The sequence below is a fragment of the Barbus barbus genome (assembly GCF_936440315.1).
Source record: "Barbus barbus genome assembly, chromosome: 5".
In the NCBI taxonomy this organism is placed as follows: Eukaryota; Metazoa; Chordata; class Actinopteri; order Cypriniformes; family Cyprinidae; genus Barbus; species Barbus barbus.
The window spans coordinates 15085121-15098507 of NC_136733.1; the positions used below are offsets into that span (position 1 = coordinate 15085121).

At 38.6% G+C, this 13387-nt stretch overlaps 1 protein-coding gene across 1 annotated transcript; it reads left to right on the forward strand.

Annotated features, from left to right (window-relative positions):
* Window positions 1-6551: 6551 nt before the first annotated feature.
* foxr1 (forkhead box R1) lies at window positions 6552-9474 on the forward strand (the record flags this gene model as incomplete). Its single annotated transcript, XM_079416225.1, has 6 exons — window positions 6552-6672; window positions 6762-6890; window positions 8073-8296; window positions 8448-8716; window positions 9127-9359; window positions 9446-9474. 6 exons carry the CDS (start codon window positions 6552-6554, stop codon window positions 9472-9474), a joined length of 1005 nt encoding a protein of 334 aa, XP_079272351.1.
* Between the last annotated feature and the right edge of the window lie 3913 nt (window positions 9475-13387).

Sequence of the window (13387 nt, forward strand, 5' to 3'; positions counted from 1 at the left end):
TCTAGCTCTCCAAACATTTTTCAAGACTGCTGAACGGCTGTCATGTATTAGTCAGGACGGACAACACAACGGTTGTGTCTTATTTGAATCACCAAGGAGGATTACGCTCTCGCCCCCGATGCAGGCTGGCGAGGAAGGTCCTTCTGTGGACTCAGGACAGGTTTCTGTCGATCCGAGCGGTTCACGTTCCGGGGCGCCTGAACTTCGGAGCAGACATGCTCTCGAGAAAGAGCCTGGAGGAAGGGGAATGGAGGCTGCACCCTCAAACGGTGAGCTGCATTTGGCAAGTATTTGGGGTAGTGGAAGAACTTATTCGCGTCGAGCACGACTACACATTGCCCGCTATGGTTCTCTCTAACCACCCCATCACCCCTCTGACTGGATGCTCTAGCCCACGAATGGCCCAGAACCAGTTTGTATGCCTTTCCTCTGATCCGGCTAATTTCAGCGGTGCTATCCAGAATATGGTCGGACAGTGTGGAGCAACTGCTGCTGGTAGCTCCATGGTGGCCCACTCAACTGTGGTTTGCAGAACTGCTCGGTCTGTTAGAGGGCTCTCCGTGGGAGATTACCCTCAGGCAGGACATGCTGTCGCAAGCACGGGGAATGATCTGGCACCCACAGCCAGATTTATGGAAACTGTGGGTGTGGCCTCTGAGTGGAATGAGTTAATATATCCTGGTCTTTCAGCGGAGGCTGCCGAGACTATAATTAATTCCAGAGCGGTTTCTACGAGATGTTTATATGCCTTCAAATGGAAACTGTTTACTACTTGGTGTAGGAGTCATGATATGGATCCAGCTTACTGCCCCATCGCTTCAGTACTGGAGTTTCTTCAAAGTCGTTTTTCAGAGGGAGTAACGCCAGCCACACTTAATGTATACGTGGCAGCTATATCAGCTAACCACGTGTACGTAGACGGCGTTTCAGTGGGTCCTCATCCCCTGCTCTTGCGATTTATGCAGGGTTCACGACGGCTGCGGCCCTGCGCGAGTTCCATCATGGGATCTGTCCGTTGTATTGCAAGGGCTATCAGGACATCCGTTTGAGCCCTTGGAAACTGTGACTGAAAAAATCCTGACTCTATAGACAGTCCTATTGTTAGCTTTATCCTCCCTTAAGAGAGCTGGGGATTTAAAAGCTCTTTCTATTTCACCTTCGTGCATAGACTTCGCACCAGGATTGGTGAAGGTTTTGCTGCGACCAAGGCCTGGTTAAATTCCTAAAGTTGCTTTGAATCCTTCTTGTTTCCAGCAGGTGGTCTTAGAAGCTTTCTCCCCCACCGAGTTGGCGTCAGAAAATCTAAGCATTTGTCCTGTGAGGGCCCTGAAGATTTATGTTGATCGTACAGCCCAATTGCGTGAGTCCGACCAGCTGTTAATTTGTTTTCGGAATAAGAATAAAGGTTGTGCTGTTACAAAGCAACGCATGTCCTATTGGCTGGTTGATGCTATATCCTTAGCCTATGTGGCGCGCGGGCTCGTGTCGCCTTTGGGAATCCGAGCTCATTCCATAAGGGCAGAAAGATGGCTTCGTCGCAAGCCTTCCTTAGTGGATCTTCTATGGAGGATATATGTGCTGCAGCAGGATGATCCTCACCGAGCACTTATGTCAAATTCTACAGCCTGCATGTGAGGACGGCTCCTGGCTCTCGGGTTCTTTCCGCTTGAGCAGATGTTTTCCTCGGATCCCAGTTATCTCAGGTACATCAGGCGTGATGGTATAGCGTTCCCATACGGTGATGTCACCACAGCATTGAAGTGACCTATCAGAGGGAATGTTACGTATGTAACCGAGATGTTCACTAAAAAAGAAAAAGAAAAATAAAAAAAAGGGGGGGGAATTGGGGGGTCGTGGCCTAATGGTTAGAGAGTCGGACTTGTAATCCAAAGGTTGCGGGTTCGAGTCCTGGGCCGGCAGGGATTGTAGGTGGGGGGAGTGAATGTACAGCGCCCTCTCTACCCTCAATACCACGACTGAGGTGCCCTTGAGCAAGGCACCGAACCCCCAACTGCTCCCCGGGCGCCGCAGCATAAATGGCTGCCCACTGCTCCGGGTGTGTGTTCACGGTGTGTGTGTGTTCACTGCTGTGTGTGTGTGCACGAGTATGGGTCACCATACTTGGCCGTATGTCCTTTCACTTTCACTAACCACGGTTCCCTGAATAGGGAACGAGATGCTGCGGTTCAGGCCGTCCGTACCTTTGATAGCGTTTCCTGAAATTTGATTGAAATACTATGCTTATGCATGCGTAAGGCAGTGCCAAGCACTATTTGGCCAATAGGATTGGCGGGATGGTACAGGGCTTCAGACATTCATCACACCAAAGGGTGTTCCCATACGGTGACGTCACCGCAGCATCTCGTTCCCTATTCAGGGAACCGTGGTTACATACGTAAGCGAGATGTTAGCCATTGTCCCTAAACTATTATTCTTGATATAATAAAGGATTTAGGGTGTCAGTTAAAACATACATAAAGACTGAATGCCTCCCTAAGGTGTATCGCAGGGAAGGGCTGCTATTTTATACGCACCTGGACAAACCAGTTCTCTGTGCCCAATGATTGGCTCAATCATGCCACTCTGTCCTTCTCATCTGGTTTTAGCTATACTGTTATTCTGTTATTTCCCATCCCACAGTTTTATCCATCCGGAGTTGTTCACACAGTTGGACTGTACAGGACAATATGCTGGGTTTTCTCTTCATTCTTGGGATGTTGTATCCCCTAAACTATGCAGGTAAAAACATTTTTTTGGCTTCAAATGACTAAAACTACTTCTTGCATAATATTTGTTGTCAGTAAACTATATTTAAAAACATTTAATAAGAGTTTATTCTAAGGTTTTAATTATTACTATTATTATTATTTTTTAGAAATACCAATTAGACTGCTGGATACTAAGGATGGTGTGTTGTCGGGTGTATTCCCAAACATGTTTCTGCTGAGTCCACCTAACTGCCCTGTTTACGCAAACATGAACATTACACTGCTGTACACGGAAGTGCCCTCCAATGAAAACAGTATGCATCACTTTCATCCTCAATGTGAGTAACATGACATTGTTTAAATATTAAGCATTATGAACTATGTGTCCTGCAGAAACAGAGACTTTCCTCGTTCCACCTTGTAATGTCAGTCAGATGTTCCTTCTGCAAAACCTCAAAAAAGGAACACAATACATGTAAGTGTGTGCTTGTGTGGGTGTGGGTGTGGGTGTGCGGGTTTGTGTCATATATCAGCTTTTCATTTAAATAAAAAAATGTTAGCAGGTTTCTGTGAGGTTTTTAGGGATATGGTATAGTAATAACCATTATATTGTCATGAAAACCCTTTGATCCATGGGAGTTCCTCACTATAATGTCTAAGGTCTCTCAGTGTGTGTAACCATCTCTCTGCAAATCAAATGTCATTAACAGCCATATTAATTGTCTTTCTCTTTCAGCATGCAGTACCAAACTGCAGATAAAACAAGCTTAACCTTGACTAGTAACACTACCAATGGTAACTACTATATATACAGAAAAAATATATATATACAGTCATTTGAAATGAGCATCTTGTAATATATGATGTAGGCCTCTTTGATATATTATTGTAAAATATAGTTTTTCTTTCTAGTCTTTGATTACCAGCAGATAGACAGTGGTCTTGAAGCGCGCAGTGGGGCTATGGTGGTCATCACCGTCATTCTGTCTTTGGCTATGGTGATCCTCCTTGTGGGCCTCATTATTATGATCTTCTTTTCTGGCTAGGCTGAACATGATGCACTTCAACACTATACATGATGTCGGTTTAATTTAAAAAATAATTCAGACACATTTTCAAATACTTTCAGACATTACTTTCTTTTAACTTGAAGTGTATACAATAACAGTGTATAATGTAACAGGGAATTACACAAATGTATATACAGTTGTGGTCAGAATTATTGGAACCCTTGGTAAATATGATCAAAGAAGACTGTGAAAATTAACCTGCTTTGTTAATCCTTTTGACCTTTTATTTAAAAAAATTCACAAAAAGCTAACCTTTCATTGGATAATAAGAATTTAAAATGGGGGGAAATATCATTATGAAATAAATGTTTTTCTCAAACACACGTTGGACACAATTATTGGCACCTTTTTATTCAATACTTTTTGAAGCCTCCATTTGTCAGTTTAACAGCTCTAAATCTTCTCTTATAATGCCTGATGAGGTTAGAGAACACCTGACAAGAGATCAGAGACCATTCCTTCATCCAGAATCACTCCAGATCCTTTAGATTCTCAGCTCCACATTGGTGCTTCTTCTCTTCAGTTCACCTCACTCATTTTCTACAGGGTTCAGGTCAGAGGACTGGAATGGCCAGCAGAAGCTTGGTTTTGTGCTCAGTGACCCATTTTTGTGTTGTTTTTGAGGTTTGTGTTTGGATTATTGTACGGTTGGAAGATCCAAACATGGCCCATTATAAGATTTCTAATAGAATCAGTCACTTATTGATTTTTTATCTGTTGGTATTTGATAGAATCCATGATGCCATGTGTCTGAACAAGATATCCAGGACCTCCAGCAGAAATATAGGCCCACAACATCACAAATACAGCAGTATATTTCATTGTACACATGGGGTACTTTTTATCCCTGTGTTCACCAAACCCATCTTGAGTGTTTGCTGCTAAAAAGCTCATTTTTTAGTTTCATCTGACCATAGAAGCCAGTCCCATTTGAAGTGCCAGTCCTGTCTGATAACTGAATATGCTGGAGTTTGTTTTAGGATGAGCTAGGATAATTTTTCTTGAAATCCTCCCAAACAACATGTGGTGATGTAGGGGCTGTTTGACCATTTTTTTTAAGGTTTTCTGACCCCGAGACTCAACTATTTTCTGCAATTCTCCAGCTGTGATCCTTGAAGAGTCTTTAGCCACTCAAACGCTCCTTCTCACCGTGCATTAGGACGATATAGACACACGTCCTCTTCCAGGCAGTTTCATTACATTTTCTGTTGATTGGAAATTCTTAATTATTGCCCTGATGGTGGAAATGGGGATTTTCACTGCTCTAGCTCTTTTCTTAAAGCCACTTCACTAATTTGTGAAGCTCAATTATCTTTTGCTGCACATCAGAAATATATTCTTTGTTTTTTCTCATTGTGATGGATGATTAAGGGAATTTGGGCTTTGTTTTCCCTCCTATTGATATTTCTGTGAAACAGGAAGCCATGGCTGGATAATTTCATGTTCATAATCACCCTAGAGTGCTCAAAATTGTGAATATGAATGGGAGTATACTTCAGAGATATTTTACTCTTAAGAATTTCTAGGGGTGTCAATAATTGTGTCCAACATGTGTTTGAGAAAAACATTTATTTCATAATGATATTTCCCCCCATTTTAAATTCCTATTATCCAATGAAAGGTTAGCTTTTTGTGAATTTTTTAAATAAAAGATCAAAAGGAGTAACAAAGCAGGTTAATTTTCACAGTCTTATTTGATCATATTTACCAAGGGTTCCAATAATTCTGACCACAACTGTATTTATCAATTATTTCAAACTGAATTTCACAAAATTGTAATGGTGTACTGCATTTCAAATAAATCCTGTAACATAAATAAATTATTTTATGATTATTCATTTTTAATAAGTGTCTTTACCCTAACTGGCCAGTATAGATTTGAACCAAAAGGCTGAAATGTGTGTTGTTGTTTTTTTAAACAAATGTCAGGTTTGGACAAGTTGTCACATGTTTAATAGTTTTGTGTTTCAATACAGATAATTAACCACAACTTCTTTTGTAGTCAAACAAAAGTTTATTTTTGTTATCATTTGTTTATTACATATATATATATATATTTTATTTTTTTCATTATTATAACTATTTGGCATTTTAGATCATATTTGCTATCTCAAATAAAGGCAGGCTATTTTCTCAAATTAGTGTCATTAAACAGAAGATATATGGTGCATTTTGTCACAAAAACTGAACATGCATTTTCATTTTAACACATAAATGAGCTTCTTTACCATAACTACAAGTATAGATTTTAACCACAAGGCTGAAATGTGTTTGTTTTGTTGTTGTTGTTGTTGTTGTTTTTACACAAATAAAACAAGGTTTGGACAAGTTGTCACAGGTTTTTGTTTCAATGCAGAAAATTAATTTCTGTTGGAGCCAAACAAAAGTTTATATTTTTTATTTTTATTTTATAGATTTATTTATTTTTTGCCATTTTAGACAGCATTTGATATCTAAAATAAAGGTTGGCTATTTTACTACTTTTTTCTCTCTCTTTTTGTAGTCAAAATTATCTGCATATGGACAAACTGACTAAAATCAATCAATCAATTCGCACAATAATATACTCACAATTAGAGTGACAATGAACCCTAGTGGTCAATGAAAACCTGTTAAAACTTGATTGCTAATAATGGAGCCTAATGATTTCCAGCTGTTTTAATGAACGATATCGCCACAGTTTGTCTTCACTGACACATCGATATTTCTTCGAATAAAAGAGATACTGGGTTTTGTTTACAAACGTTTTCTAGCTGTTCTTACAGTCGACGACATGTATTTACAGTTTCAATCCAAAAGCAGATTTCTCGACCTTCATTTAACCAGCGGTTTACATGACTGGGACATGAATGAGGAAATACAATTAACGACGACGACTGATCAGTTTTACCACGGTAACAGAATTGTGTCTCAGTGAGTAATTGGCTCAAGTATGTGAAAGAGAGGCGTTTTTCAGAGTGGAAAATGTGTGGTGGTTTGGCAGATGATAAGCGGACTGACCAGTATCTGGGGCAGTGGCACTACGCGAGGATCTCCAGAAGATCATTCCCAGCAGCTCCAGCTCCAGCTCCAGCAGCTCACAGGAGCTACCAGCTGCCCCTCAGCAGCAGAGGTGTGTTCACCATGACAGCAAACTAATCAACAAAAACACATCAAACACAAAACTCCTTCGAAAAGGTTTTCACTATTTTCAATGCCAGAGACCCCATGAAAATGTTGTCTAGCCTATGTGTAACACACACACACACACACACACACACACACACACACACTCATATATATCTCAATATAGGCATATAAATGACTGTATTTATTTGAAACCATAAACAACAAATTATTTTACAAAATAAAAAAAAAAATGCAAGCTAATATTTTGTATTTGGAACAGTTATAAAACATTATATATTTCCAAATACAAAATTTATGAAACTAGCCTATTATCTGGAACAATATTTGCCTTGTTGTATTATATTTGCTTTGTATAGAAGTTGGCATTTATTGTTTTCTGCCCAGTAGTAGTTTAGTTTCTCTATTGATGCTCCCTGTCTTAAAACAAAGTTCCCAGTAATGTTCATATTACCAAAAAAAGAATCTGTGTGTATGTGTATATATATATATATATATATATATATATATATTTTATTTATTTTTTAATTTACATGATTTAATTAATAGTAAAATTCATCAAATTTAATTGAGTAATCTTAACATTTTGAGTAACTGGTTAAGGATTGTTCAATTATTCGGTTAATATATGTATTGAATATTATTCAATTCAACTTGGATTTTACGAATTGTCAAATTGTGCGAGTCTTTTAAAAAGCCTTTTTTGAGTGAATCCTTTTTATTTTTAACATTAGATTGGTTTTGACCATTTGTAAAGTCTGTCAGTTATCATGCTTGATATGTATTGTCATAATTACAAACAGAATGGTTTGCATGACACATTTGAACTGCATTTTGTCTCGCAAATTGGCTTAGGTTAGGGCTGTGCAATTAATTGGACCGCCCTATTCCACATTTCAAAATAAGAAATAGTTCCTTGTGTGATTATTCCATTGATTACTACTAATTAGTAGCCTACACAATAGATCCTGTAGAACTGTACTTGATTATTTGAAAATTCTTATTTAAGGGTCCTTTCTGATCGGTTCCAAATTATATAAGAAATTCCAATAGGAGTCTTGTGTATGTTCCTTTTTAAGAAGTTTTTTTTTTTTTTCTTCCCCCAAGTCCTTTCGTTTAAAGTCTTGTCACTGTGCACGTAAAATTTAATTGTTTCTGTCTTTTAAAGAGCCTGAAATACAACCTAATCTGTGGCTGATGGTGAATCCCAGTTTAGCCTGCCCCATAAAGTACCCTAGTAATTACCCGAAATCCCCAACACCACCAAAACCTTCTGCACTGCCAAGAACCACCACACCTGTTCTGGAACACAGTCTGCGCCCAATGATATTGCCTGATGAAACTTGCCTGAATGAGTCGACGCTCGAAACCTCCCTCTCCAGCGAGTATCAGGTATGAGTAAAGCAGCATTGTGTACTTTGCCACCTTGATATTACGTCATGCAAACTTTAGAATTATGTCTAGGAGAAAGGCACATATGAAATAAATAAACTGGGTGAAAGGTTATATCTGATGTAGTTGACCCATCTCCACCTTATCCCAGTTCACAGATGAAGATGACGCTTCCTCTGTAGATGTGCCTGTTTGTCGTAAGGTAAAGGGTGCGCGGAAGGTGAGGACACCCAAAGCGTCTACTCGCAAACTGGGTCTGACACAGAACCGAAGGCTTCAGAGAGCACTGCAGGATAGTATGAACCTGAAGAACGGTGGATGGCCTCGGCCTCCTGTTAACTACTGCATCCTCATCGCAATGGCGCTCAGCAGCAGCCGTAACGGCAGTCTTAACGTACAGCAGATCTATAACTTCACCAGGTCTCTTTTATATACTTAATGTGAACAAACACTGACAGTACATGCTTAAATTCATTCTGAAAATAAAGCTTCTAGAAAGTTGATTTTGCAATGATGCCATGGAATAACAAAAATAACCTTTTAGTGAAGAGTTCTTTTTAAAAAGGTTCTTTTTAAGGTTAATTTAACATTTTTCCACAACAAAGAAGCTTTTGTGGAATGGAAAGATTCCATGGGTGTTAAAGGTTCCTCATGGACCAAAGATGTCAATTTATATATAAAAAAAAAAAAAAAAACCTGTATTGAGTGTGTATAGGCTGTATTTTAATTTTTTAATCATCGTGGCTGCACTCATTGTTTCTCTAACTCGCTCACAAATTCCAAATTCTGAAAGATTTGTTTCTCATTCCGTTATCTTTCTGTCTTTCTAGAGAGCACTTCCCCTTTTTCCTTACAGCTCCAGATGGGTGGAAAAACACAATCCGCCATAATCTGTGTTTCAGCAACAGTTTTAAAAAGACCCCGCAGCAGGTGTCTGGAGACGGCAAGAGGAAGTCGTGTCTGTGGCATCTCACGCTGGATGGCCGTCAGAGACTGAGAGATGAAATTAACATGCTTACGGGAGATTCCTTCAGAATGCTGAAGAGGAGCATGAACTATCCAGGTCAGGACTTGGAACTGAGTGAGTGGTGAGGTCAACAGCAAACTGAATTTGAGCTGATTTCATTCACAATTGTGTTCATGTTACAGATGTGATTCAAGCGCTGTTAGAGCTGTGATCCAACTTTGACCCCTATGGCGTCATCAGGTTGGACAACTGGAGCTGTGATTTAGATTTTTCTTTATGAACTTGTGAATGTTGGTACTTTTGTTATTGCTATTATTGTGTAAATTTTCTTTCTTTTTTTTTTTTTTCTTTGACACATTGTGCCTTTACAAAATAAATAAATGCATTAACGGGCTTTTGTAGATTCTTTAAAGCAGCTGGGAAAAAAAGGAATACCTAAAAGTCTTAAACATCTAAATGAACTATATATAGTTCAATCATTATGTATAAATGTATCGTAAAGGTTTAGAATCTGTTTGTTTTTGAAAGAAGTCTCTGCTCGCCAAGGCTTCATTTAATGGATCAAAAAAGTAAATCAAATTATTTATAATATAACACTTCCAAAACAAACCGATAAAGTTCAAAGTGCATTACAGGCAATATTATTTGGTAATATTGTGAAAATGTTACAATGCAAAATAACAGCTTTCTATTTGAATATAATTTAAAATGTCTTGTGTTGACAAAGCTGAATCTTTAGCATAATTACTCCAGGCTTCAGTGTCATACGATCCTCATTCTAACGTGCTTCATTATTAATTAGCAAAGATTCAGGGTTCAAATTAATTTTTTGCTTAAGATTTTTGTTGAAACCATGATATTGTTTCAGGGTTTATATAACTACAATAAAATCATTTAATTAAGACACTGAAATATTTTAATATTTAAATGTATATTTTTAAATGCTTTGCATTGAGCAAAATTATCACAAATTATTACTGATGCTTTGTTTTCTATTGGTATGTCTCCTCGTTGGAGCAATGATGTGAACATGAGTTCCATAAAACACTCCAGCAACTCCAGGAAAGCCCACAATCCTCATAAAAGTGGCCTGTGTTTGCAATATGGTTTGACGGTCAGTTGGAAAGTCAATGATCCTGCCATTTAGTAATGGTCAAAGTGATGTCCGGCCTTGGAAATTTGACATCTTCACCCTTCATTTTTTTTTAAAAGTGCAAGATTTTGTAAGCATATTGCATAGTTGCTTGGAGTTTTATTTGTGATAATAATTCAATGAAACATGCAAATTGTGCGGTTATAATTTTATGCCATGCTGTCATACAAAGAAATTATGAACACATGCAAAAACAAGAGGACCAATGAAATATTAATAACTTATGTTGTAATTAATGTGCCAATGTTGCTAGATTTAGTGATTTCCTCACCCCTTCAGAGACTTTTTTTTTCAAAAGCTTAACAACAAAATCAATTTCTTGAACAAACCTTATCTACATTCCAAGACTCTCCCATGACATCATAACGGTGAGTTCACTGATATAAATAAATATAAATATAGATCAGTGAACTCACCTTTATGAGGTCATTTAGCAACATTAATTGACCAGTTTTAGCTACTTTCAATTGAAAGCAGTTGGTAACAATGGTCAGTGTTTTTTTTCTCTCCTTTGTATTCTGATGGTTTAAATTAAATCTGGGGTCATAAAAAAAACCATCCAAACGTCACTTTTGGCCACTGTGTTTGGTGGGGTTAGCGCCACAATATGTAAGACCCTGCTTACAGTGTTATCACTGGTGCATTGCTGCATTTTTCCAATTTTCTAGCCAAAAAATAAATTAATTACGACTTTCATTTCTGAAGTTAGAGCATTGACTTGTGTGGAAGAGGTTATTAAATTTCCTTGTCAGTTACAAAAAAACAAAAACAAAACAAAAAGACTTTTTGATCTTGACAATCAAGTTTGCATTGTTTTATCAACTCCATATTATCATATAAGTCCAATATGTCCTATTTTCGCTGGAAAGTGTTTGTCTCCTCCTCTTTGCTAAAGGTTAGGAGACTTCTTCAGCTCTCTGAAATAATTTAGGAGCTGAGACCTAGTCTTAACACTTAGGAACCTTTAAGAATCACTCTTATTCTTAAGTCTAGGAATAAGAGTAAAATTACATCATTCTTAGAATTTTGACACACTTAGGACAAACATTTTATATATATATATATATATATATACACACACACACACACATTAGGCTGTCCACATATATATATATATGTACAGTATCTCACAGAGGTGAGTACACCCCTCACATTTTTGTAAATATTTAATTATATCTTTTCATGCGACAACACTGAAGAAATGACACTTTGCTACAATGTAAAGTAGTGAGTGTACAGCTTGTATAACAGTGCAAATTTGCTGTCCCCTCAAAATAACTCAACACCGCTGGCCACAAAAGTGAGTACACCCCTAAGGGAAAATGTCCAAATTGGGCCCAAAGTGTCAATATTTTGTGTGGCAACCATTATTTTCCAGCACTGCCTTAACCCTCTTGGGCATGGAGTTCACCAGAGCTTCACAGGTTGCCACTGGACTCCTCTTCCACTCCTCCATGACGACATCACGGAGCTGGTGGATTTTAGAGGATGCCCCATAGATGCTCAATAGGGTTTAGGTCTGGAGACATGCTTGGCCAGTCCATCACCTTTACCCTCAGCTTCTTTGGCAAGGCAGTGGTTGTCTTGGAGGTGTGTTTGGGGTCGTTATCATGTTGGAATACTGCCCTGCAGCCCAGTCTCTGTTTCAGTATGTCACAGTACATGTTGGCATTCATGGTTCCCTCAATGAACTGTAGCTCCCCAGTGCTGGCAGCACTCATGCAGCCCCAGACCATGACACTCCCACCACCATGCTTGACTGTAAGCAAGACACACTTGTCTTTGTACTCCTCACCTCACGCCACACATGCTGGACACCATCTGAACCAAATAAGTTTATCTGAGACTCATCAGACCACAGGACATAGTTCCAGTAATTCATGCTCTTGGCCAGGTTGACTTCAGCTAACTGTTTGCAGGCTTTTTTGTGAGGCAGCTTCCGAAGAGGCTTCCTTCTGGGATGATAGCCATGTAAACCGACTTGTTGCAGTGTGCGGCGTATGGTCTGAGCACTGACAAGCTGACCTTCCACTTCTGCAACCTCTAAAGCAATGCTGGCAGCACTCATACTTCTGTTTTTTGAAGCCAGCTTCTGCACCTGACACACAGCATAAGGACTCAACTTCTTTGATCAACACTTGCGAGACCTGTTCCGAGTGAAACCCGTCTTGGAAAACCTCTGTATGACCCTGGCCACTGTACTGTAACTCAGTTTCAGGTTGTTACTAATCTTCATATAGCCTCGGCCATCTTTGTGGAGAGCAACAATTCTAATTCTCAAATCATCAGAGAGTTATTTGCCATGAGATGCCATGTTGAACATCCAGTGACCAGAATTAGAGAATTGTACTCAAAGCACCAAATTTTAATTGCTCTAAAACAAGATACACAAATTTTTATTGCCCTGTCAAGCAGACAAAAACATGAACATGATGAATAGGACATGTGGCTTTGCATGGTTAAACGACGTGTAGCTGTTATCCCTTAGGGTGTACTCACTTTTGTTGCCAGCTTTTTTGACAATAATGGCTGTGCTGAGTTATTTTCAGAGGAAAGTAAATATACTGCTATACAAGTTGCACACTGACTACTCTAAAATATATCCAAGTTTAATTTCTATAGGATTGTCCCTTGAGAAGATATACTGGTTGCCGAAATGTGAGGGGTGTACTCAGTTTTGTGAGATACTGTACATATATATATATATATATATATATATATATTATTGAATTGGCAGATTATACTGTATACTATATACATTATAATTTATACTATATATATAATATGTGTGTTAAATAATGCTGGGCTGAGGCACAACATTTTCATTTTGGGGTGAACTATCCCTTTAAGGAGATACAAAAATATCATCCCAATCACAAGAGGGCGCCGCAGCATATTTGGCATCACACAACGTCACTATGTTTGGACAACATCACGCTTGCAGTCGCTAAAGAAACACAAAAACAGCCAA